Source organism: Phaethon aethereus, assembly GCF_964289735.1.
Source record: "Phaethon aethereus genome assembly, chromosome: 15".
Lineage (NCBI taxonomy): Eukaryota > Metazoa > Chordata > Aves > Phaethontiformes > Phaethontidae > Phaethon > Phaethon aethereus.
Window position 1 is genome coordinate 774826 of NC_138591.1, and position 23012 is coordinate 797837.

General features: G+C 48.6%; 1 protein-coding gene across 1 annotated transcript in view; it reads right to left on the reverse strand.

Moving 5' to 3' along the window:
* Positions 1 to 22799, reverse strand: part of USP31 (ubiquitin specific peptidase 31) — a gene marked incomplete at both ends in the record, with an annotated part of 29947 nt that extends 7148 nt beyond the window's left edge. The window contains 9 exons of the mRNA XM_082006919.1: positions 427 to 521; positions 1153 to 1264; positions 1963 to 2146; positions 2912 to 3056; positions 3592 to 3727; positions 5227 to 5319; positions 6914 to 7002; positions 7503 to 7640; positions 22194 to 22799. Of these exons, the coding sequence (XP_081863045.1) occupies positions 427 to 521; positions 1153 to 1264; positions 1963 to 2146; positions 2912 to 3056; positions 3592 to 3727; positions 5227 to 5319; positions 6914 to 7002; positions 7503 to 7640; positions 22194 to 22799 (1598 nt within the window). The remainder of the gene's footprint in view (positions 1 to 426; positions 522 to 1152; positions 1265 to 1962; positions 2147 to 2911; positions 3057 to 3591; positions 3728 to 5226; positions 5320 to 6913; positions 7003 to 7502; positions 7641 to 22193) is intronic.
* Between the last annotated feature and the right edge of the window lie 213 nt (positions 22800 to 23012).

Genomic DNA, 23012 nt, shown 5'->3' on the forward strand with positions numbered 1-23012 from the left:
CTCCTCTCCCACACAGCTCAAGTTTGCAAAGGAGTCAAAGGAATTAATACAACAAAGAACATATCAAAGCTGGCAAACTGCATTTACCTAAGTACATCAGTTCAGTAAATAAACATATACTTCTTTACAGAACAGGCATCTGCAAAAATTTCTAAACAATAACAGTCACTAAAAAAGAAAAAATGGGGGGAGCAATACTTTCATTCTCTTCTCCATTTCCATGGAGGACAGACTCCAGATGGCATGACACACAACTTGGCAATCCTCACACAGCTTCTTGAGGACACTCAGTTTTTTTCCCTGCTCCTCAAGCCCGTGAAGTCCATTCCACACATCCACACCAAGACGGTCCCTTTCTGCATGGCTATACACTGAGTTCCCAGCTGACAAACACCTCTCCACTCCTGGGAACAAGGACCAACCCACCTTTCCACTGTTGGATGGCAGAGGGGTCGCTCCTCCTGAGGTAGCAAGTACGTTATGCCCACAACACTGACCACTCGCAAGCTGAATGGGCAAACCTGCAACAGACAGAGTAGAAGACATCTCAGTGACTCAAACCCAGTTTACCTATGTGCAGACCTGCTCTCAGCACCAGCCAACGCGTACTTTTACCCTAGAACGTGTGTTTTACACGAAAACTTGTGTATCTGCTTTCTCAAATATGCCTACACCAAGCCGCTAACAGAGGGGTGAGGTACAGTAACTGAGGCTTTGTACCCAACAACTCCTCTACAGCGACCAGAGAAGACACCCCTCTTCACCCCTCTGCTCCGAGGGAGTTCTCATCAGAAACACGCAGGCACTAAGCAAATATTTCAGCTTTTCCTTTAGGCAAACACCACCAACCAGTGGATTTCCAGTGCAGACAGCAGCACTAATCTCTCAAGTACTTCTTGGGGGCAAGGAAGGAAGTGAAGCATGCAATTTCTTCACCTCATCACTGTAGTCTTACCTGTACCTTTCAGCAAATTTCAGACAAAAGCACCAAAGTGGTAGAATATCAGACTTGGACAGTATTGCACAAAGAAATATTGGGAAGCCATCGGTTCAGTGTGTGCGGCACGTTTATTGCTCCAAGTAACTGGCTTCCCTTGTAGTTCATGTCACACAGAGCTGGAAGTCTCAAAACAGACGAACCATTTGCCTCACCTGCATGCAGGCTGCAGGCCGCAGGAAATACTGCATCTTCTCCAAAATTTCCTTCTGCAGAATATCCCAAGCAATTGTTTTTTCCAAATGCAACACAAAGGGCAAGCCAAATCTACAGGAAGGAGTAGCATTTGAGGGAGCAATTAAAAGATTATTCTGTTCAGCAACTGGATCCCCAAACTCTGACAATGCCACTCTTCTCCTCACTTGGCACACTTTGTATGAAACTCCCCAGAAATAAGGCATTTCAAAACTTGTCTCCAGAGGAGAGGTGCTTAACTTTGAGGAAATGGTGTTATGGCTGCCCATGCAGAGCGGGGCTTGCTCTTTGCTCAAGCGGCTTGCTTCAGGCTGCAGAGCTTTGCAACCTGGCTGGGATAACTTTCTGTGAAACAAACTTCAGCAGCTGAGATAGTTCTCAGCCCGTGGTTGGTAGAAATGCCTTTGTCGTGGTCATTTCTCACTTCTCCCCAGCCCCTGTTTGCACTCCAATTAAAAATTTCCACACATCACAGGATCTGATCAGACGTGCTTGCTTCTGTCTGAAACCAGATACCTTTACAGAGAGGCGGTGTGTGGCCTTCCGACTGGTCTGCATTCACCACTTCCCAGTAACACTGGACTATGTGAAGTTCACCAAATTTAGGAATATTTTGCTGCATTCATTAATGTTACATTGATCAACCTAATGCAAGCTAGGAACGCAAGCTGTTACTCCTTCACCTTGTGTTCTCGCTACATGGTGAGTAAAACCCAGGTAAATTAAGGAAGCTGCCAGAAGAGTAACTCTAACTGGAAGCTGCCCCTCACCTTTTGCTCTGCTGTCCAGTGCACGCTCTGTTACACACCAGCAAGACAATCTTGTCACTTGCTGCTGGTTTAGTAGAGGACTGCTCCAGTTTTCCAGACTTCACTGTTCCTAAGGAGTGAGATATTGTTCGGGCGTGCTCAGTGCCACATTTCAAGTTATTCAGGTTATTGTTCACATGTATTCCTGAAAAATTAGGAGAAAGGAAACATTTTGTTATGTCATTTGCCCTTAGTGCCCTGATGCCCCCGCCAGAAACCCTCCCTTGGCTGTAGAGGAGCAGGTGAATATGGAACCAAGACCATTTTTATTACTTGTATGAAGGCTTCAAAGAGAAACTACTTGTCATAGTCACTATTTCTTTACAGAAAGAAATTATACACAAGTGCTCACCTAACTGATTTTTCACAGTAACCTGTACAAGTACTCATAGCTTTGCCCACAAGAAAAGCTAAAGTGACAGAAACCCTACTTGTTACTTCCAATAATAAAATTTGCCTTTAATTGCTCCAGGATGCAATTATTCCCTTTCACTGAGAGGGAGGTGCAGAGAAGCTGATATTTTTGAGCTTTGAAAGCATTTGTTCATTCCCAAGACTGTTTATTCATCACTGGCAATCTGATTTTAAATAATAAAATTTCAGTGTCTTCATCTGGTCCCTAGCAGGTCTTTAAATTAAGCCTGACAACAAACTTCACATTAAGCCAGCCTGGCCTGCAGAATCAGCCCCAGGAAGAAAAAGAAAGGAGTGTACATTGCTTCTTGATAACCTCCTGGCTGACAATACCATTAGGTCTGCTGGAATGAGTCTGGACAAAGTCAGATTTGAAATCAATACACCAAAATATAAACTACTTGTGGGACTTCTATTCTCAAGTATAGCCTTTTCCAAAATAAGCCTCCCTCACTTAGTCACCTGAGGTAGGCATTAAACAGAGTTATTGACTTACCTCTCTGACTAAGGATACCCTCAGGCCTAAATATCTCTGGGGTCTCAAATGCAAAAATGCAGTCGCTTTCATGAATGGTGTCCAGGTCATCAGTATCACAGAAGGAACGATGAAACCCATCATAGTACATCTCCGTCAGCACAATCTAGAGTCAGCAGAAGCAAACCAGAACCCATTAAACCACTCGTGCCTGGTTCAGCTGAGCTGCCCCATCTCTCAACTGGGATTTTCCTGCTATAGGATGGCATTCCTCAAAACATCCCGGCATCGGCCAGGAGCGAGAAACTCAGTTCCTTGGAAAGGAATAACGGAGATGCCATAATGGAGAACCTCGGATAAAAGCAGCACATGGAAAGGTTTTTGTGGGATCTGACAGCTTTCCTGAAGCTCTTCCTAGAGAGGAAATCCCCACAGGTGCCCAATGGTTCCCTCACTGCCAGTGCGCATGAATCACCGTGTGATCAGGCAGGTCTGCACACTCCACCGATGGCCATCCCAACGTCACTAGGTTTCAAAAAGCCAATGCACAGGGAAAAGCATGATCCAGGTTACTGCTACCCTGCTTCCCATTCAACCATGAGTGGCAAATTTCAATTCTTATATATCCAACATGGGATGAAAGCCTCCACACTCCCTCCCGCTGAAGGCAGGGCACATGGGTGACAAGACCAGCCCATTACCTGCTCCGTGGGTATCTTGGTCTCTGAGGAGACAGCCTCCCGCAGCCTGGCCACTGTTCCAGAGATGGGCACCGCCACCCCGATCCGCATGCAGTGAGAGCACTTCCCCTGGTACACCACAGTGATGTAGAGTGGCCTGCAGAGAGCACGGGAGGCACTGCTGAGGCTGGGCTGAGCACTTCTTGGCAGTACCTTGAACAGAGTCAGCCCAACCTGGGTGCATCCAGGCTGCCCATAAGCTACAGGGCCCTCCTGGCAGTCCAGATCCACCTCACATTGGAGTTAGGCTCAGCCACAGCCAGGAAAGTATGTCTGATTTCCAAAGACTCCTTTTCTTACTATGTGGACTGGTGTTAGTTGCTCCCATAAGCAGAACATCTTCTCAAAAAAGCCCCATAAAGTTAAAAATAAATCTCTGTGACAAGGCAATCATAATTTTCCAACAGGGATCCTGTAATGCAGCTTAAGACAGTCTGAGGCAGCACCTTAAAGCACTCAGAGCTGCGAACAGCTGCTCCAGGTTGCCTCTCAACACTCAATCCTGACTCCACCAGCAGCCAGTACTACCACCTCGGGAAGGGAAGAGTGGGGCAGCTAGCCTACCAGGGACCCTTCCCTGGAAAGCCCACTCAGCCTCCATTCAGTGGTGGAGCAGGGACTTCTGAACCAAATGTGACCATATTTAATCACAGAATCATTACAGAATCACAGAATCATTAAGGTTGGAAAAGACCTTTAAGATCATCAAGTCCAACCATCAACCCAACACCACCATGCCCACTAACCCATGCCCTGAAGTGCCACAGCCACACATTTTTTGAACACTTCCAGTGACGGTGATTCCACCACCTCCCTGGGCAGCCTGTTCCAACGTTTGACCTTTTTTCAGTAAGGAAATTTTTCCTGATATCTAGTCTAAGCGTCCCCTGGAGCAACTTGAGACCATTTCCTCTTGTTCTGTCGCTAGTTACTTGTGAGAAGAGACCAAACTTGGGAGAAGAGATCGGGACCAATACATCTTTTCACTATTTTGTTGCATTGCTTCTTGAACCCATACACGTTTTCCAAATCCAAAACATCAGGTGAAGGAGTCGCTTATCTATATAATGGGTAGTTTTGCTGTGCATTTCTATCTTCACTCTGAACTTTTTATCTGGTGTTTTGTTCCCCCCCCCAGCTTTTTTCTTTAATGGCAACAGCTGTATTTCAAAAAAGCAAAACATTTTGCAGGAAAGCTTTTAAATTCCCTTTTGAAACTGGAGTCATCAGTGAGACTGTTCTAAAGAAAGTAAAAAAAGAAGTGTTTCATCCATTTCCCCTTTTTAATTTTAAAATGCTATAAATTAAGTCAAAAGCAAAATATTTTTGTTACCTGAATCAAGGATGTTTTTTTCTCCCAAAAATTAATTCTGTAAGAAGTTAAGAGTGGGGGCAGAGGGCCATTCTGAAACATGTAAAAGGCTCAGTTTTTCAATTTACCTGCAAAGCAAAACCTTAAGCCCTATATGGTCCTATCTATCTTTTTTAAAGACTTACCAGAGAGATTTTGCTGACATCTCTCCTCCTTCTGCATCAAATTAAACAACACTATATGCATGGGAAACAGCCAACGTTAAGTTCAAGAGAGTTACATACCGTGTATGAGGCAAAGGAATCGGCAGAGAGATGCAGAGAAAAGGGTCAAAGGTGTTACTCTGCTTCTGGCAATGAGGGCACGTCAGAGAGGACCTAGTACAAATATCAAAAATAGGACAGAGTTATACCTCATGTTATCAGGAATGGATAAATCATCAAATCACAAATAACAGTCTTTGCATGTCAACCTGGCTGCCCCTTTCTACTCTTCTTTCTCCATATAGAGCGGCTCTGCACAGAGGCTGTATAGACACACTTGCTGTAAAAGATGTGCTACTGATTTCTAGATCCTTTCAAAGGAATTAGTCTCAAAGTTCATTACGGGGCATGCCAGGAAAAGACTTCACTCCACTCACTGAATTTGGCTTTTAATAAACATCACTGCAAATTAACAGTTCAGCAACATTAGCTCCAACATGGAAGACCTGGAGGGGTTTTCTCTTTGCAGAGAGGAAGTGGCAGGAAAGAGATGGCGACAGTCAGCACTGTAGATATACAGATCTCTTACTCAGAAAGGAAAAACTCCAGACAATACATTTCTCACATTCAGAATTAACCTGCACCTTACACTGGCTTTGTGTTTTATACCACACTTAAGGCTTCTCCTTTGCAAAGAAAGCCTTGGCAAGTATTGGGGTGAAAGCCCACCAATTAAAATTCTTATAGCAGTACAGATACAAGCCATCAAGGAGCACTGGAAATTAGGCTGTTTTCACAGAATCACTAGGTTGGAAAGGACCTTCAAGATCATCAAGTCCAACCATTAATCCAGCGCCACCATGTCCCCTAAACCATGTCCTGAAGCGCCACATCCACACGTTTTTTGAACACTTCCAGAGATGGCGACTCCACCACCTCCCTGGGCAGCCTGTTCCAATGACTGACCAACCTCTCAGTGAAGAAATTTTTCCTAATATCCAATCTAAACCTCCCCTGGCACAACTTGAGGCCATTTCCTCTTGTCCTATCACTAGTTACTTGGGAGAAGAGACCAACACCCTCGTCACCACAACCCCCTTTCGGGTAGTTGTAGAGAGCAATAAGGTCTCCTCTCAGCCTCCTCTTTACCAGACTAAACAACCCCAGTTCCCTCAGCCGCTCCTCATAAGACTTGTGCTCCAGACCCCTCACCATCTTCGTTGCCCTTCTCTGGACATGCTCCAGCAGTTTTCTTGTGTTAGTTCTGAAATTAGGAAGCTCACTTCCCAGGAAGTATGGGAAATTCGTTGGAAAGCCCTGAGGGGAGAGTGAAAGATTCAGCTCAGAATTTCCAAGTGCCAGATAACAGGAAGAAGACTCTGCAAGACACCTGGGATCCGTAACTCTCCAGCAGCCTCCAGGCACCTCCAGATCTTGCCACAGGCTCTTTCCTCTGAACAGGCAGGGTAAGCCTCACAGCACTGAGTTGTCCTGAGTCTTTGCTCCACTGAGCACTGACTCGCTTTCAGGATGCATCAGGGCAGGTGAAGAGGTGGTACATACTGTAGATTTTCACAGAATATACCAAATTTGAAGTAGTGAAATTCTCTCTCTCCTCTGGAGCAAGATCTTAGTTCAGATTTCATTCAGCAGGAATTCAGAAACAGCTGTTAACACAATGACACCAGTCTCAACTGGACTAGGAGTTAGCATCAGGGTAGAATTATACTGGGGTCACCAATAATGCCTCAAAATTTACAAAATATACCTGTACTGGGCTTGAAAGAGTTCCTGCACAAAAGTACTACTGATTGGAAAGGCTGGTCCCTCGAGCAGCACGTCATCCTCCAGCGGTGGCTAAAAGAGAAGAACAAACCCTAGAAGCGCACCCAGGCATGGAGTTCTACCACACCAGATGGCTCCCAGTACTCCTTGTCAAATTTGTGCCCTCCTTGCCCAAAACCACCAGAAAAAGGTCACAAGATTTTTAAATAACAAGTGCACTCTGCTCACACAAGTGGTTACGCAGGAATGTGAGGTAGCTAGGGCAGCCCATGGAAAGGCAGGGATCTCCCAACAGATGTGTCTGGCAGCCGCTCCCCTGTAATACCTCCCAGCTCTCGCAGAGCAGTATGCGACCACTGACAAATGACTGCATTGGGCAGCACTTGCCAGAGATTAGTGAAACAGCTAGTTACATTCACAGGGCCAGAAACAAACAGTATTTTAACCCAAGCTTTTGTTTCATACAAACTATCAGAGTTGAGAAGCCAAACAGGGACATCTAATTTAAAAAGAAAGATGGTATGCAAGGTTATAGCTACTCTCCCATGTTGGCCCTCAGCAAAATCCCTTACCTTGAGTGGAGGCATGCCACTGTAATTCACTACATTGTTCAGATCTTCATGGACTCTGTCTAGCAGCCAAAGCAGGAACTCCTGCGCATCATGCTGGGCATTCCCACGGTACTGCATAGCGTTCTTGGACACGATGTTCTGCAGAGAGACAGAGACAGAGTACAGCAAATAGACAAGAATCAAGCTTTCCCCTTTACCAAGCCCTCACAGTCAGACAGTCACAGTTGACAGTGCACTTAAAACCAAGGACTGACGACTGCTCTGGATGGGGCACTGCCTCCCCCTACCACCTGGGGAAAGGCCAGGACCTAGCATCGCATGCAGGACCCTACGCACACCCTGAATTAGAGAATAAGCTAATGCCTTGCTGGGCAGAGAAACTGCCATCTGCTCTCAGAACAGACCAGAGGGGTTACGGCAGTGGTTACGGAGGAACTGCATCATCATTTAAACAGAAATGTTTATAGCAAACTTGGGACTCAATTAGATTAGATGAACACCAAAACGATCAACCTACAATACTTCCACACAAGTCAAGAGCAAGGCAAGCTTACTTCAATCCACTGACAACGACAGGCAGTACTCCCCATGCTAACATAGACCAAAGGGTATTTTTAATCATACCTATCCGTGTACCACAGGGTCTGGAACTGTTCAATTCCCAAAATCTCTTTGTTTAAGCTGAAGCAAAACAAGTATTTAGTCTCCGAATGTCCACTCACCCTGTCTAGCTCATTCCTGCTTTGATTAGGTAATAGATTTCCGAAAACCTAGATGCTCAATGCTAATATACGTATACAATTCCAGGAATCAGCCACGATCAAAACCACAGATGCTTCTACAAACTGATCATCCCAATAATATGCAGAGAGGGGAAACTTTGCATCAGACACTCTCTTAAGCACATAAGCAGTAGTCACCATGTAATTCTCTCCACTAGGTATCAAGTGTCTACTATACACAACTTACTCATCCTACATACCATCTCCTATTGCCTCTACCTGAAACTTGCATAGGACGGACCACTGAGCAGGAGGAAAAGCGCAGTTTACACTGGCATCATACAGAGTTGTCAACAACCGTCCCAGCCAGGGGACCAGGGTAGGTGCAGCTTTCCCTCTAGCTGGAGCAAGCACAAGGAACTGAAGCGTCACAGAGTGACCAACACCAGAGCGGTGCGGTACCTGATGGGTGCTGCTGGACCAGTGAACTCCAAACAAGGGAGGATCCGGATGGTCACAGACACAACATACACAACTGGCACTGCTTTGGATACACACTAAGAGCCTGAGGAATGCATCTAATTTACTCTTGAATTTCCAGAAAAGCTGTCTCGGGAGGACAGCAGCACACCCAGTAGATTTGCTCAAACCTGTTTTTCTTCTGGACACAAACAGGAAGGGCTTGAAGCTCACCAGCAACCAAAATCTGCTCTTCATGGATTTATCCTTGCCCTGCAGCTCTGGAGACACCTTTCATAATGTTGAAGTCTGCACTGTCAGCCAGGCCACACGCACCCCCTCCTCAGGACAACATCTCCTCCTCCTTGAAAAGCCGACGGGAGCCCACACCAGGATTCACTAGGGCAAGGTTGTTCCTCATCAACAACCAGTATCAGGAAACACTTTCTCTGCTCCAGCTCTCTGATCTCACTTTTACCTCCACAAAAACACCCAAATGGCCGGCCAGAAGTCATCATGGTGCACTGGGGGACATGGCACAGGCTCTGGCGGATGGGAGCCAGGCATCAGCATCTGCATTCAGCAGGAATATTCTCTGGAGTAACATGCCATGGTGGGTTAACCCCAGCAGCTGAGCCAGGGTTCCTTCCCAAGCAGCAGCCGCCACCACTGCTGTAGAAAATCAGGATATTCTGCTTCTCCAAGGAGGCACCAGGCTGCAGCCAGGAGAACCAGCCTGCTGCTCATGAAACAGGCAGGATGTCCATCTAACACAGGGTCATGGGTCAGCCACCCCCATGCTCCCACTCCACCAATCTTAACCAAAGTCAATACCAGGCTTTCAATACCAGCTAAGAAATAGGCTCATAGTAAAGGTCAGGTCAGTCACAGCAATTCCCCAACCTTCCTGTGTTGCATGCTATGGGGAAAAGAAATCCTGTTTGGGATGTGCCACATTGGCAGTGCTGCACCTACATCCTTTGGTACCCCTGCAGAGAGAAAGAAAGTGCTTACACAGGACAAACTTGTCTGAGCAGGGTCCCCAAAAAAGGAGTAGCAGCACCAGCAGAGACCAGACTATATCTGCAGGGCAAGAACCATGCAGGAAGGCTGCGGCAGACCAGCCACCCCGAGGAGCGCCAAGAGAGGCCAGGCAAGTTGCACAGGCACACTGCACAGGCACAGTACCACAGCTCATCCATTTCTCTAATCAGACTTTGCAACAGATTTGAGAAATGAGGTTGGGCTGCTTGCTTTATCCCTCTAGAAAATGGGGTCACCAGAAGCAGGGGGGTGGTAATGATGAAAAAGACAGGAAAGGACTGATAAACATGTACTTTCTATCCTTTATAATCTGTCCACCTGACTCAAGGCAGCAAAATAAAGGAAAACAGAAATAATCTGCTCTCATTACATATGTGCAAGCCCTTCGGACAATAGATTTACTGCCCTTGCCTGCACCGGGACCAGCACCCTCCCACATAAAATATGTAAAACAGTTTTAAACGGTCCACAGCGAATGCTCACCTCTGCACCACACAGGGGCCAGCCCAGCACACCCCTGCTCGGTGCTCAGCGTAATGTGAGCTTGGGACACTGCTGCAAACCAATTTAGTGGGGAGAAAAATCTGAAGTAGTCTGTAGGGACTCAAAGGGGGCCAAACAGCCTTCTCCACTCCTAGTTCCCATTAAGCAAAACAAGATGCATTGCCAGGAAAAAAAGTGACAAAACATGAACCAAAAAATTAGATCTTCAAAAAACTTTCAAGTATCAGCCTGATAACTCTTGCCCCCTTTAGCAGAAAGCCTAGCGAATCATTCACGTTGCACCAGTTTATGAAATTTAACACTAACCATGAAAATACAGTCAACATACTTGCAGATCCTGGTCTGATACCAAAACACTCGACACTCATCCAGCTGATATCAGGACAAGATGGCAACAACCTAGAGAAACGTAGTTTAGCTGTGCTACAAACCCACCACCCCAAGTCCCAGGTAAAGACACAACCTCATCATTTACCAGCTGGCCTGGAGTAGCCTAGACCACAGATGTTCCCATAACCAGATCTCTCCTTCGCATCACTGAACATCCTTCAGCTGGATACTGTGGCAGAGGGTCCCACTCCCACTAACTTTATTACAATTCCCAGTCTTATACTTCTCCCATTAGATTCACGGAACACTAGTTTCTTGATCAGAGCACCATGCATTCTTTTATTTTTAAGAAAGCTCCAGGCTGACCCGTCTTAGGGCGCTCACAAGGCAGCTCCTTGCTGTTGGATGCCAGCAGGGACCAGCAGCAGGTCTTGCGGAGCACTGTTGCGCAGACCCAGGTCCTGCCGCGAGCAGGGGCGTTGGAGCCAGTCACCCTTCCATCCCCATGACACCATGACCTGAGTCCATGGTCCCAACTAACTGTCAGCCATTGCTGACAGGATTTAGTGGGTCATCTAGAATCGGGAAAAATTTATACTCCAAAATATCCAAAACATCCATAGCAAGGAGAAGGCTAATATTCACAGCAGCCGTGTGTAGCTGAACACACCCAGACAAAGGTGGAGGGAAGAATTTAACACACACATCTATAAGCTTCCTTTGCAAACATCGTATTTGTTCACAAAAAAAAATTACACTGAAAATTAAAGTTAGTCCTTGAATTACTGTGTCAGGTTCCAGATGAAAAAAAATCAATCACTGAAGTGTGAAGCAGAGACTTCAGTCCAGTCTTAAGTGCTTCTTCTCACTACATCTTCTCTCTAGAACTGCTGTCCACACCTCCCCAGTAACACAGTTGCCTTTTAATGGCCTTATTCATCCTTCCCATTCCCTCCGGCACCCAGCTCAGCACACCAAGGCGACAATGTCCAGTACCACCATCGAGGGAGGAGGGCTCCAGAGGCAGCGCATGTCACAGCACGACCAAGCTCATTCTTCTCAGCAGAAAGTTGACTGAAGAGGGCCAGAGAAAGAGAGGTGCTGGAATGCACACATGCCCCCCCCAGCAGCGTATGGGCCTCTCTGCACTAAGATATAAAAAGGTATGATCATCAGGTCAGCATTAACGCCGTCCAGTCAGAATGCTAAGAGGCAGCTGCTTTATCTGGTCTAGTTTGGTTTAATGAAGTTAGCCAGGTGCTACCACCGCACTTTAAGTCCTAGTCTAGACAGAGTTGAAGATACTAAATAGGGTCTTTAGTATTGCTAGGAGGAAGCGAGCCTGGTATTTCAAGAAAAAAAGGCGAGTGGGGGGTTCTGTATGGAAACAGATGTAAGTAAAGACTTCAGGAATCCAGGCTAGTGTTTCTTATCACCTCTCTCCCAGCATCACCAACACATCACTCCAGTCTAGACCCTTGCTGGCTTTTATTGACATGCGTTCCCTGGTGATGTGTCATCCTACCACGAGCCACACAGGCCCGTAACACCCCACAGCAGAGAGAATCCCAGGGATTCACAACAGCCACGTGCCTTGGGCTGTAGTTGTGTCATTCCTCGTCTCAGAAGCATCTCTATGACAATTGTTCTGGTTTCCTCAACACTTTGCAGCCTGAGTGGACCAAGGATAAAGAGCTGCCTGTGGAGACAGATCACAAGATGTTGGAAGTGATTCAGGAAGTACTACAAAATATCAGATGCAATTCCCTCACAAGAGACTCTGCTACAAAAACGCTCCAGCAACAGTGGCATGTTCCCAGCGTTACTCATGCTTCCTGACATTGCTGCTACAAGTGGATCTGTTATTACTTAAACCTCTACATCTGCTGCTCTGTGAAATGTTATGTGCCTTCCTCTCAATACACTGCAAGATGCTGGGACAGCAAAGCAATCCAAGACAGGCAAGGTGTAAAGGAGGAGCAACAGACACACAGTGCAGAACAGTCAGTACTAAGGAACACAGTTAAATCCAAGTGAGAGATAAAGGTGCTGACTCAAAATAAACAATTTAACAATTTAAGAAAAATACCAGGAACTCCTAAAGCACAGCCTCCACTCAGCTAGATGGCTCAGCAATCAAATACAGCCCCACACACTTCCCTGTCTCCCAAGCCAGCCCGCTCGCTCAGGCCGAGGGCAGCGGGCTGTATGAACAAGTGATAGGGACCCTACAGCCCTGTGCAACAGATGGGGGACTGCAACCTCTTGGCAAGCCAGACTGGCAATTCCTGAACAGCTCCAATAACATTTGATGGGAAAAGTGAGCAAGGAGTAGCTCATCATTAAGCATCATTGACCCTGAACTGCTTTGTATTTATTTTCTGAGACTCCCCTTCCAGCTCATCTGCTGCAAAGCTGCCCAGAGGCTGCAGGTCTCCTGCCCTTGCTGTAGGACATGCTATGGCCTCCTCTCAGCTCAGGACTCAGGTACTTCAACTTAGTCTGTAGCGGTGACATCCACGCTGCTCAGGCAGAAACCTCGGTTTAGAGGAGGCCACAGCTGCAACATGCCTTCCCCAAGATACCTGCTCAGCCACCCAGGCTGCAGAAAGATTACTTTACACAACGATAGGTATAAGTCAAAACACAACCTCAAACTTTCTCTCCTCTTTTGCTCCTGAAGTAAGAGAAGACAACACCACATTCTGCTGGTCCTACTTATGCTAAATCCACTGCAGTAATGCAACAGCAATTGCAGCTGGCTGCAGATACAGCGCTAAAAGCAATGGGTTTAAAAAAAACACATAAAAACACATTAAAACCACCACATTTACCAACCCCCCACAGCCTTTAATCCTCTGCTCCTAATCTGGCTCTGTTGTAAGTATAGGTGGTGCATCTGAACAGGCCCCGTCCATCACTGGAGGGTATTAAGAATGCGTCAAGAACGATTTTGCTGCAGCTGTTTCAGATGTGAGATACCAGGAGCGGGCATAGACTCTGAAGTTCCCTCCCATCACCTTTTCATGACTGTACAGCCGTGCACCCCCAGCCCCTTTCCTCGGCTCAGCCCCTAAGCTTGGCAGGAGAAGGAATGAATCTTCCTTTCCCCATGATGTGCAAGCACCAGTATGCAGGCACCCTGAATGGAAGCGGCACCACCAGAAGAGATAAGAAGGGGAAAATCATAATTTCGTATCGATCGCATACGCTTATCTAATCCCCTAATGCAAGCACCCTATAACCAAACAAGTCCCTGTCCATCTATAAAGCAGATTTACGGCAAAGACATATTCCCATTTTTATCAGCCCACCGAAAGTTTAATAATCATTCATCTATTGCTCTAAATAGATGCAATAAATAAATCCAAACATAGCTGAACTACTGGCCTCTCCTTTGCTGCTGTTATTGTTCCAGATCACAAAGACAACTAAAGGAAAAAAGTCAGTCTGCTATTTTCCAGTGTGCCCCTGAGTAGGAAGCAGCTGTGGAAAGGTTTTTGTACATGAACGGATGAAGTCAGCTCATTAGAGACCTGACACAATGACACATGTGAGCAGGAAAGAAAGGCTATTCTTTATCTTTCATTGAACATCATCAAGTTATGTTCAACCAGATTATTTTTTTTTTCTTTTTTAAACCCACAGGCATAGTTCTGTGTTTGGGCAACTTCTACAGCAGACGTCTCATGAAGAGAGTTTATCTAAATGACTCCCTCTGCTCACACACAGAAACAGCAATTTCCCCTCTCTGAATTGAGATGTTCTTTCCTGGGGAAAGCAACACCTGGGAAATAGTGCAGTTCAGACCTTCAGTTGTTCCCCAGGCCAGGGACAAAGCCAAGGCCAGCAGTGACCCTTCACCCAGGTGCAAGTGCCAGCAGGGACCATTACGCTCTTTCCTGGCCAGGGCCCTGCTGCTGGCTGCCACCAACAGACACAGCGTCCAGCACTCAGGACACGTCAGCTCGGCTGCTGCAGACTGCACACAGCAGAAAAAAAGGAAACTAGGGAGCCTCGGAGCAATGAGACTCCCCGCTCCATGGAGGCTCACAGTGATGCCAGCTGCCTCCCCCAGCAGCACTGGCACGGCAGTGCACCCAGCAACCCACCCTTACTGCCAGGAGCTGGGGATTTGGCAGCAGAAAGCCTCCGCAGCATCTCCCTGCACACGGAGGGCCCAGCACCGCTCTGGAGGGAGAGCTGGGCTCATGGCCCCCCGAGCTCAGCATCAGCCCAGGGTTTGCCTGCCTGCCTCCTGCCCAGCATGGAAGACAAGGCGCTGGTCCAGCCAAGGACAAAAGAGATCTCTGCTTGCTCAGCTTTACCACAGCTCTCCAAAAGGCAGGAAAAAGGTAATTTTGAAGACAGAAAGTCTGTCAAAGCAGACAGAGTGGGACAGAACACTCCTCCTTTGCCCTGCAGGGCAGCCCAGAGGTACCTGGGGCTCCGTAAGCAGCACCCCACGGGAGAGCACGGTGGCTCCACGGGCAGCCAGCCATCCCCAGGACTGGCACAGAATGGCTCCCCACACAGGCAGGCCCTTGCCTGCCAGAGAGAGGGAAATAAGCACAGACATTTATTATTCCACTTCAAAAAGCAAAAACAAGAGGAGCACAGCAGAGTGCAGCGTGCCAGGACCAGGGCAGGTTCTACACTGCGTTTAACAAGCCCAGCCAAGACGCATCACCCCACCAGCCCCTGCCTGACATCTATCCTGCATTAGCAGCTACTCTGACCCTTCCAGGCTGAAGCCTTAGTTAATCCTGATTAACCACCTCTCTTCAATGCATAAGGAGAGTGAAGTTTGTCAAGATGACACCTCCCAGGGTTGCTGTGCATGCACACAGTGCTCTCTCTTCCATGCAGGCACTGGTGGGCAGAGCCGCTGGCAGCTCCCCAACACAGCGGAGCGCAGCAGGAGCAGCCAGAGGGCTCACAGCCGGGGCCAGCACCCCGCAGCCACCTCCCCCATGCAGGAAAGGAACCTGGATACAAAAGGGGGGTTGCTGGGAGCTGTGTTGCCAAACAGGCATGCTGTTTCCCAGGAGCGGTCATGCCTGCTGGAAGGAACCACCAGGAGTTGGTGCTGACTGCCAGGAGAATTCATCCTTATAAACAGCACAAATCTGATTTTGTTCTACAAAAAAACTTTGTTTTCTTGCTATGCTAGAAGAGCGATAAATGAGATTCAAAAGAGCGAGGGATTAAGGAGCAGGGGAATGCCACAAATGTGAAGCAGTTCAGTAAAGGAGTCAAGAAATGCTGGTGTAGTGGACAGGCTCAAGGACTGGGCTCAGGAGCCGAAGGAGCTCGTGCTCCCGCTGCATACCTGTGCCTCTCCCGCTCTCTCCAGGTTTTGCCTCAGGTCCTGAGCTAGAGCACGGGCCCCTGAGACAGGGATCTGCTCAGTGCTGCTCACACCAGCCTCCCCGTGCACTTCAAGGATGCTGCAACACAAACGCTAATTTCACTGACACAATCATATGCAAAAGAGTTCATTAAAGCAGTGCTTTGCAGCAGTCACGCTGTCAGCTGGAAGCACAAAACAGGCTTACTCACAACCAAGTGTGGCCATTTATAAATGCCAGCATGCAAAGCACAACACAGAGCAATGCACAGATCCAATTAAGCTGCCTAAGAACAAGCATTCCCTCACCCCTTCTCACAAGTTGCCAGACACGACATGGTTTTCATATTTTCACTATTTGTACTATTGCGGAGGCAGTGTGGAAATAAAAACCTCAGTGCTCAGAAGACAGAGATCACATTTTGGCAACGATGCACAATCACTCTTCCAGCCCTACAGAGGATCCATCCAGCCGTCAGCCCCCAGGGCCACCTCGCAGCGGGGTCGCAGAGCTGCTCTACACTGGGGGCTCTTCCTCTGCCTCCCCCTCGCCATTCCCTCTGCTCGGCTCCTGCACTTCTGGAGACGAGCAGCTGCACCACTTCTGCTTCCCGCTCCAGCAGAATCCCCTCAGCAAACCAGTGTCCAACCTCCGGACTCTGCAGGTCGGCTCTCTGCTCCCCTGGCTGTCTGCTGCACTTACTCAGATCAAAGTTTGAAGTATAACCCAGAAATCCCCAGAAAAGTCTTTGGATTTGACAGGTAAATCAGACTGCTGCTTTAAGGCAACCGGGATCTTGCTGCAGGAAACCCTTCTCAGGGGGTTTATGGCAGGGGAGAAGGTGGGAGGGGTAAAGAAATTGTAAGGAAATATGCACAAAGATAAAAGTAAAACAACAAAAAAATCCCCACATACAATAATGAATTTCCATCTTATTGAGCATTAACATTAAAAAAAAAAAAAGAAAAGTCTAATGTGAAAAGACTGCCAAAGACCTTTGTGAACGCAGTGAAGCGAAACATATTCCCATGATGTCAGGAAGTGTCACAATAATGATCTAGAAAATTTATAACTTGCTTTTTGTTTCAAGTAAAGTGTGTCAATTCCAAACCCAGAGCAGCAGCAGGACAAGTCTCTCTATTGCAGTGCCACCACTGGGAGCACCTGGGCTGAACTGGAACAAAGCACTTCAAGATCCCATGTTACCTGGCCCCACTCAAAGCCCTTTTAGATGAACACAGGAACTGAAACACCAGGAACCAAGGGACGAGGGACCAGGAGGAAAGGGTCTTGCACTACTTCTTTCACGTCCCATTCTTCCATCTCTTTGTATAAAGGGAGGACAGTCTGTTCTGCAGAAATACTCTAGGAATAAGCAGTTGGCACTGCCCAGAATAACTGGTTGATGCACTAGGCAGAGAGTAAGATAATTAAATATGATCCAGGGGATCCCATTTTACATATAACTGGCCCCATTAGCAAAGCACAAGGGCTCTAGTGAATGGAAGAGCTCGTGGTTAACAGCTCTGATTAACAGCAGGACTGAAGGCTTCCAACACCCAAACTGCACCAAGCAGCCCCATGCTGAGAACAGCTGTCATTTAATCTACAACAGAAGGTAAAGATATTGAGCATGTCAATACTTTGCAGGAGTTCCTTCATAATTCAGGGGAGTTATTTATTAGTTCACAAGAAAGTGACCAACACAGTTGACAGATTGCTTGTCCCAAGTGCAATACTTACACCAAGTCCATTTCCAAAACATGAGCACCTTGAAACAGTAAGAGTTACACACAGCTACTATGAAATCCTACACTAAACACAGGTTTAAAAATAAATAAATAAAAATGGAAGCAGCACCATTAACATGGCACCACAATCCCTGCTCTACTAACAGGGATTCATTCTGGGTTCAGATCTAATTCTGATAATCCAACTCAATCAAGCTGTTATGATTTTGCTGTATTTGCTGTACACACTGCAGGTCATAAAAATAAGGCAGCCTTCATCTTGTAGGACCAAAAAAATGCAATCAACACAGTTTTACCATACAAAGGATCTTGTTAAACAGTGACATGCTTCAGTGTGCAACTGGCTTTGCTACAAAGAAAGCCTCAAAACAGAAAACAGCCTCATCATCCACAGGAGACCAGAACTCCAAGGCAGGCAAAGGTAGAAGATTTGGGTAAGTACATACAATTTTTCAAGCCAAATTAGTTTAAATAAAAATCCTTCTCGCTTAAGATTCCCCATTACAAAGAGTGCTCTGTCCTCACTATCTGACACTCCCAGGAACTTTGCAGGCAGAATGGGACAGCTCCCTGGAAAAAAACAAACCCAAAGCACAGCTACTGCTTATACAATAGATGTTTGTCACCATTGTCACACCATCACAAAGGGGAAAGAGGAAGCACAAGCTGCAATACTGGCCCTTGTTATGAAAGCGGCAACTTGCTTTAGACAGGAAAATAAAAAACCACTGAGCAATCGGAAGAAAAGGATTGTTAAAACAAACTGCAAATGAGCACAGGACCAACAGGAAAGTCATCCAAAGCAGAAATAAAAAACCAACATCCATCACCTCTGCCACAGTGCTGCTGTATTGTCTCACTAGGAAGAGGTGCACAGGCTCCCTTCTGCTCCCAGCCCAGTGCTGCTACCCTCTGCTTCCACGTCCCAGTCATTCCTTCCCTGACCTTTTCCTACTGTTACAGCCTTCTACACCTCCTGCTCCCCAGCCACCACCCGCCGCTCCTCCAGCTCTCCAGTGCTCGTGAAGACATGCCTCCCCACGTTCCTCGCCTGCTGCATCCGCAGTAATCAAGGCACACACCCCTGGGCAGCGAACAGCTCCATAGCAGGATTAGCAGAGGATACACACAACTTCCACAGCACTTCTACTTTAATCACAGATAGCAAGTGCTCCCAAAGTCTTCCTTGCTGTCCTTTACACAGTAGATCCTTGCCCCAAGGATAAGCCATTGCAAACACTTGAGCGTGCTCCGCATGGATCCACGCTGCAGACCAGGAAGAGAAAATTCTTTAAAAAACATTTCTCATGGCAGAGAGAAATGTCAGGTTTAAAATGCAGAAGCTGGCAGAGATCCTTGTGTTTCAAGTAGATCTGACCAGAGACAACGTGCTAACTGCTGGCTGGCTGAACACCTCACCTCCCCTCACCGTACATTAGCTCTCTCAATGCTCTCTCTCAGCCCTGCAATTACAAGACAAACAATTTTATACAAACCACTTGTTTTAATTGCATTTTCCTTGTTTTCAGCAGCAGGACTACATGATTCATGAACCCATGGGATGGGTTATTTCTTGAAGACCAACCTAAAAAGGGAGAAAATTCTACCAAGAAAAAACAGGTAAGGGTAAAGAGCATTTCAAAACTCACCCCCTCAAAGGCCTCTGTCTTCAAGGACTGAGAGAGACACTCTCTTAGAAAGCAGTTTCCTCTGCCCCAAGAAAAAAGCCTACAGATGTAAGAACGAGCAAGAGGATAAGTATTATCCTAAAATATGCTTAGCACCTACAGATAAGTATTTAGGAATCAGGAAGTGTCTTCACCCAATTACATTCAGTGTCAAAAGAGGAAAAAAGGCAAAAAACCCAACACACGTGGACTTCTAAGCATGCTAGCTGAAGAGCTTTTTGACTACCAAATAAGTATTACCATCAATAGCTATTTCTGTTGGAGTGAAAGCGCAAAATGACTCTCCTGAAAACACCTTTCACCCTTAAAAAAAAAAATTGAAGCAATGAAGATAAGGAATGTTCCACTCTCTATCCAAAAGAAGCTTGGGGGGATGTTCTTCTTCTTTTGGGGAGAAGCAGCAGTTTCCAGAGACAAAACATCAATCTTCACCTTTCTCAAATCTAAGCCTGTTGTTTACATCTTCAAATTAACTGTGCAAATCTGCTGCTGAAAAATTTTAATTAAGAACACTGAATTTAATAGCAGGTTCAGGCCACTTTACTGTCTTTAGAGGCGTTAATTTACTATTAAAAGTAATTGACCCCTGTAAGGAAACAGCCAAGCACTTGACATAATGACAAAGTCCTTCAGAGTAAGACACGGGCTGTTGACATTGTGCAGCACTGAACAAGACCTACTGGGATAAGATCCCCCACAGCAAGATGCTTCTTAAAAACCTCCAGGGGACCTGGCAGGTAGAAGATTGATGGGCTCCAGCTACATCAACAACGAGCAGAAAGGCATTCACTTACCGCTAGTGATGCCTGGAAATAAGCAAATAAAGTTCCACTATAAAAAAAAACACAACCTTGGAACATGGCCTTAATTTAATCTACAGACCTGTTTCTCTTTCTCCTTCTGTCACTCTTATCTGAGCACCTCTACCACAGGCCAGCATAAACAGCCTGTCTTGGCCTAGAAAGCAGTCTGCTTTCCCCTTTGATTTTATCAGTTACACTGGCAAAAGATAATTCTGCTTTTGCAAGCTTTTATTCCTGTTATTACTCAGAAGAAATCCACATTTTCTTCTCCTGCCAAAACAGGAGTGGTGAAGGATTATGATAAAGGTGAGTGTCCCGCAGTACTGCCAGGACTGGACACACCGAAACCGCAGCTGAGTAGATCCGCTCCCCAAGCGCTCCTCCATTGATAAACTCTTCTGAAAACACCGGCGTCGCACACGGTCCCTACCCAGCACCTGTGCAGCCACCTGCACCAGGCATCCTCAAGAGAGGGCAGACATCTTCGCTCCAAAGGCAAACAGGCGGGCTCCCCAGGGAATACCCCTACATGGCTGTGGGTGAGAGTGGATGCAACTGCCTGGAAACTCAGGAGAAGCAAAGGGAGGAGGTGGTGGCCATGCATCAGTCCAAACGACTGAGGGTGCCAAAGACCGCTGACACCTTAGGAGCCTCTCGGACATCCCACCATCCGACAGGCACCGCGGGAGAGCAGACACTGGTACCTGCGGTCTCTGCCTCCTGCCGCACCCCATCTGAACTGAAAGCACAAAGCCCGAGAACGCGTGAACTACATTCTTGCTGTATTTTCATGCATCTGTGCATCCCCTCTCCAACGCACTCTGCAAGAAAAACTCCCCTAAAGCAAAGGTCTTTAAGTCAATGGTGTGGAAGCTATCATCTACCCTCTCATTCTTTCACATTGGCCAAACAGTTTTATATGACAGGGAATCACTGTTACAGTAAAACTTAACAATATTCTTAACTGTTTTGAGAAGCGAGGTAGGCCTGGAGTGCTTTTAAAACAGTTGTGTCTTATTTCATTCAAAAGCATTGCAGGGTGTTTTTAAACTGTAGGTGCAATGACCATGCCCTCTGCTAGAACAATTCCTGAGGCGAACACAACACCGGCAGCGGGGCACGGCACTACATGGCGGGGCAGGGCAGGCGACGATGCTGTCGGATCAAACCGCAGCGCGAGGGCTCCAGCAGGGAGAATGCCACAGCATTAAACATGAGGTAGTACAAGCAGGAGGTTACGATCTTGTACTCCTGCAACACATTCCCCAAATCAGCCCAAACTCCCAAGCGCTTGGGGAGACTGCAAGACCCACCTCTGAAGAGCCTCCTCCTCCCGTGCACGTTCACAGCTCCCGGCGCCACAACAATTAGTTGCAACTTTTCTAAATGCAGCACAACAGAGGTATGAAACAGCAAAATGGACACTTTCACCAGTAACAAGCAGCAGAGCCATCAGCCGGCTTTCAACACCATCAGTAACGAACAGAGTGGCAGTGCCCCAACTGCAGGTGCTCACCCTGGGGACAACTGGAGAGCAGAGGGGTGGCCGCCATGGCTGATGTCATGCGCACACAACACTGTCACTTGGTGCCTGGGGGTCTGCTTCTCTGGAAGGATGGCGGGAAGCTGGAGCAGCTCTCCAGAGCTACCAGCGTGCGGCTGGCGAGGCCAGAGGGCTTTTCACACCGTAAGTGCTCGGACCAGCAACAAGGCGCCGCCACGCCCTGACCACCAGAGCAGGCAGCCTGCGATGCCTGTGTGACACGGGGAACACAGAGTTTCTGGTGTCACGGCCAGCACAGGCCGGCCAGGCCTCGCCGGCTGGCCCCCAGAGCGACGCACAGAGCCCAGCCCCAAGCAGGGTGGCCAGGCGAGGGTCCCCGTGCCGAGAAGGGCACTCGAGGCCAGTCGCGGGCTGCTCCTGGGTGGACCAGACCTGGCTGGCACGGCTGCCTCGCACTCGGCGTCCCCACCTCGATGAGACGAGGCGGCTGTCCCCTCCGGCCTGGGGCCCCACCAGGCCCGGCCGCCCCGCTCACCTTGAAGTCGCGGCTGTGCTGCGGGGTGTACTCCAGCGTCCAGAGCGCCCGCACCAGCTGAGCTAGCTGCTCGGTGACCTCGCCGGGCGCGGGCGGCGGGCCGTCGGGAGCGGGCCCGGGGGCGGCGGGGGGCGGCCCGCCGCGGAACTGCTCCAGCGCCAGGAACTCGGCGAAGAGCTCGGTGTTGCTGAGGCACTGCAGGATGGCGTTCATGAAGCAGGTGTTGCCGTGGTTGCGCAGCCCCGCCACGCCGGGCACGGCCTCGGGGCCGCCGGCGGGCCGCGGCGGGGGCTCAGGGCTGCGCGGCGGGCCCGGCGGGAAGCAGCTGCCCAGGCCGCCGGCCGCCTGCGGCGGAGGCAGGCGCGGGGCGTGCGGGCCGCGGGGCTCGGGCTCGCTGCTGTAGTGCGAGAGGGTGGAAAGGGTCTTCAGCACGCGGCTCATGAACCCGCCAAGCGACCGCCCGGACGGGGACGAGGACGAGGCGGCGGCGGGCGACGGGGCCGAGCCCGCGCCGCCGCCCGCCGCCCGCCCGCGGAAGAGCCGCTTGCTGAAGGAGCGCTTCTCCTTGGCGCTGCCGGCCGGCCCGGGGCCGCTCACCCGCGACATGGCTGCGCGGCGCAGCGCGCATCCCCGCCCGGCCGCTCAGCCCGCCGGCCGCCGCATCCCGCCCGCCCGCCCGCCCGGCCGCAGCCGCCGCCGCTGCCGCCTCACGGCGCCGCCATGCAGCGGGCGGGGCGGGGCGCGCCCTGACGTGACCGCGCCGCTACCTTAGCGACGGGCAGGCGCCGCCGCAGCGCCGCCATCTTTGTTGCTGGCGGG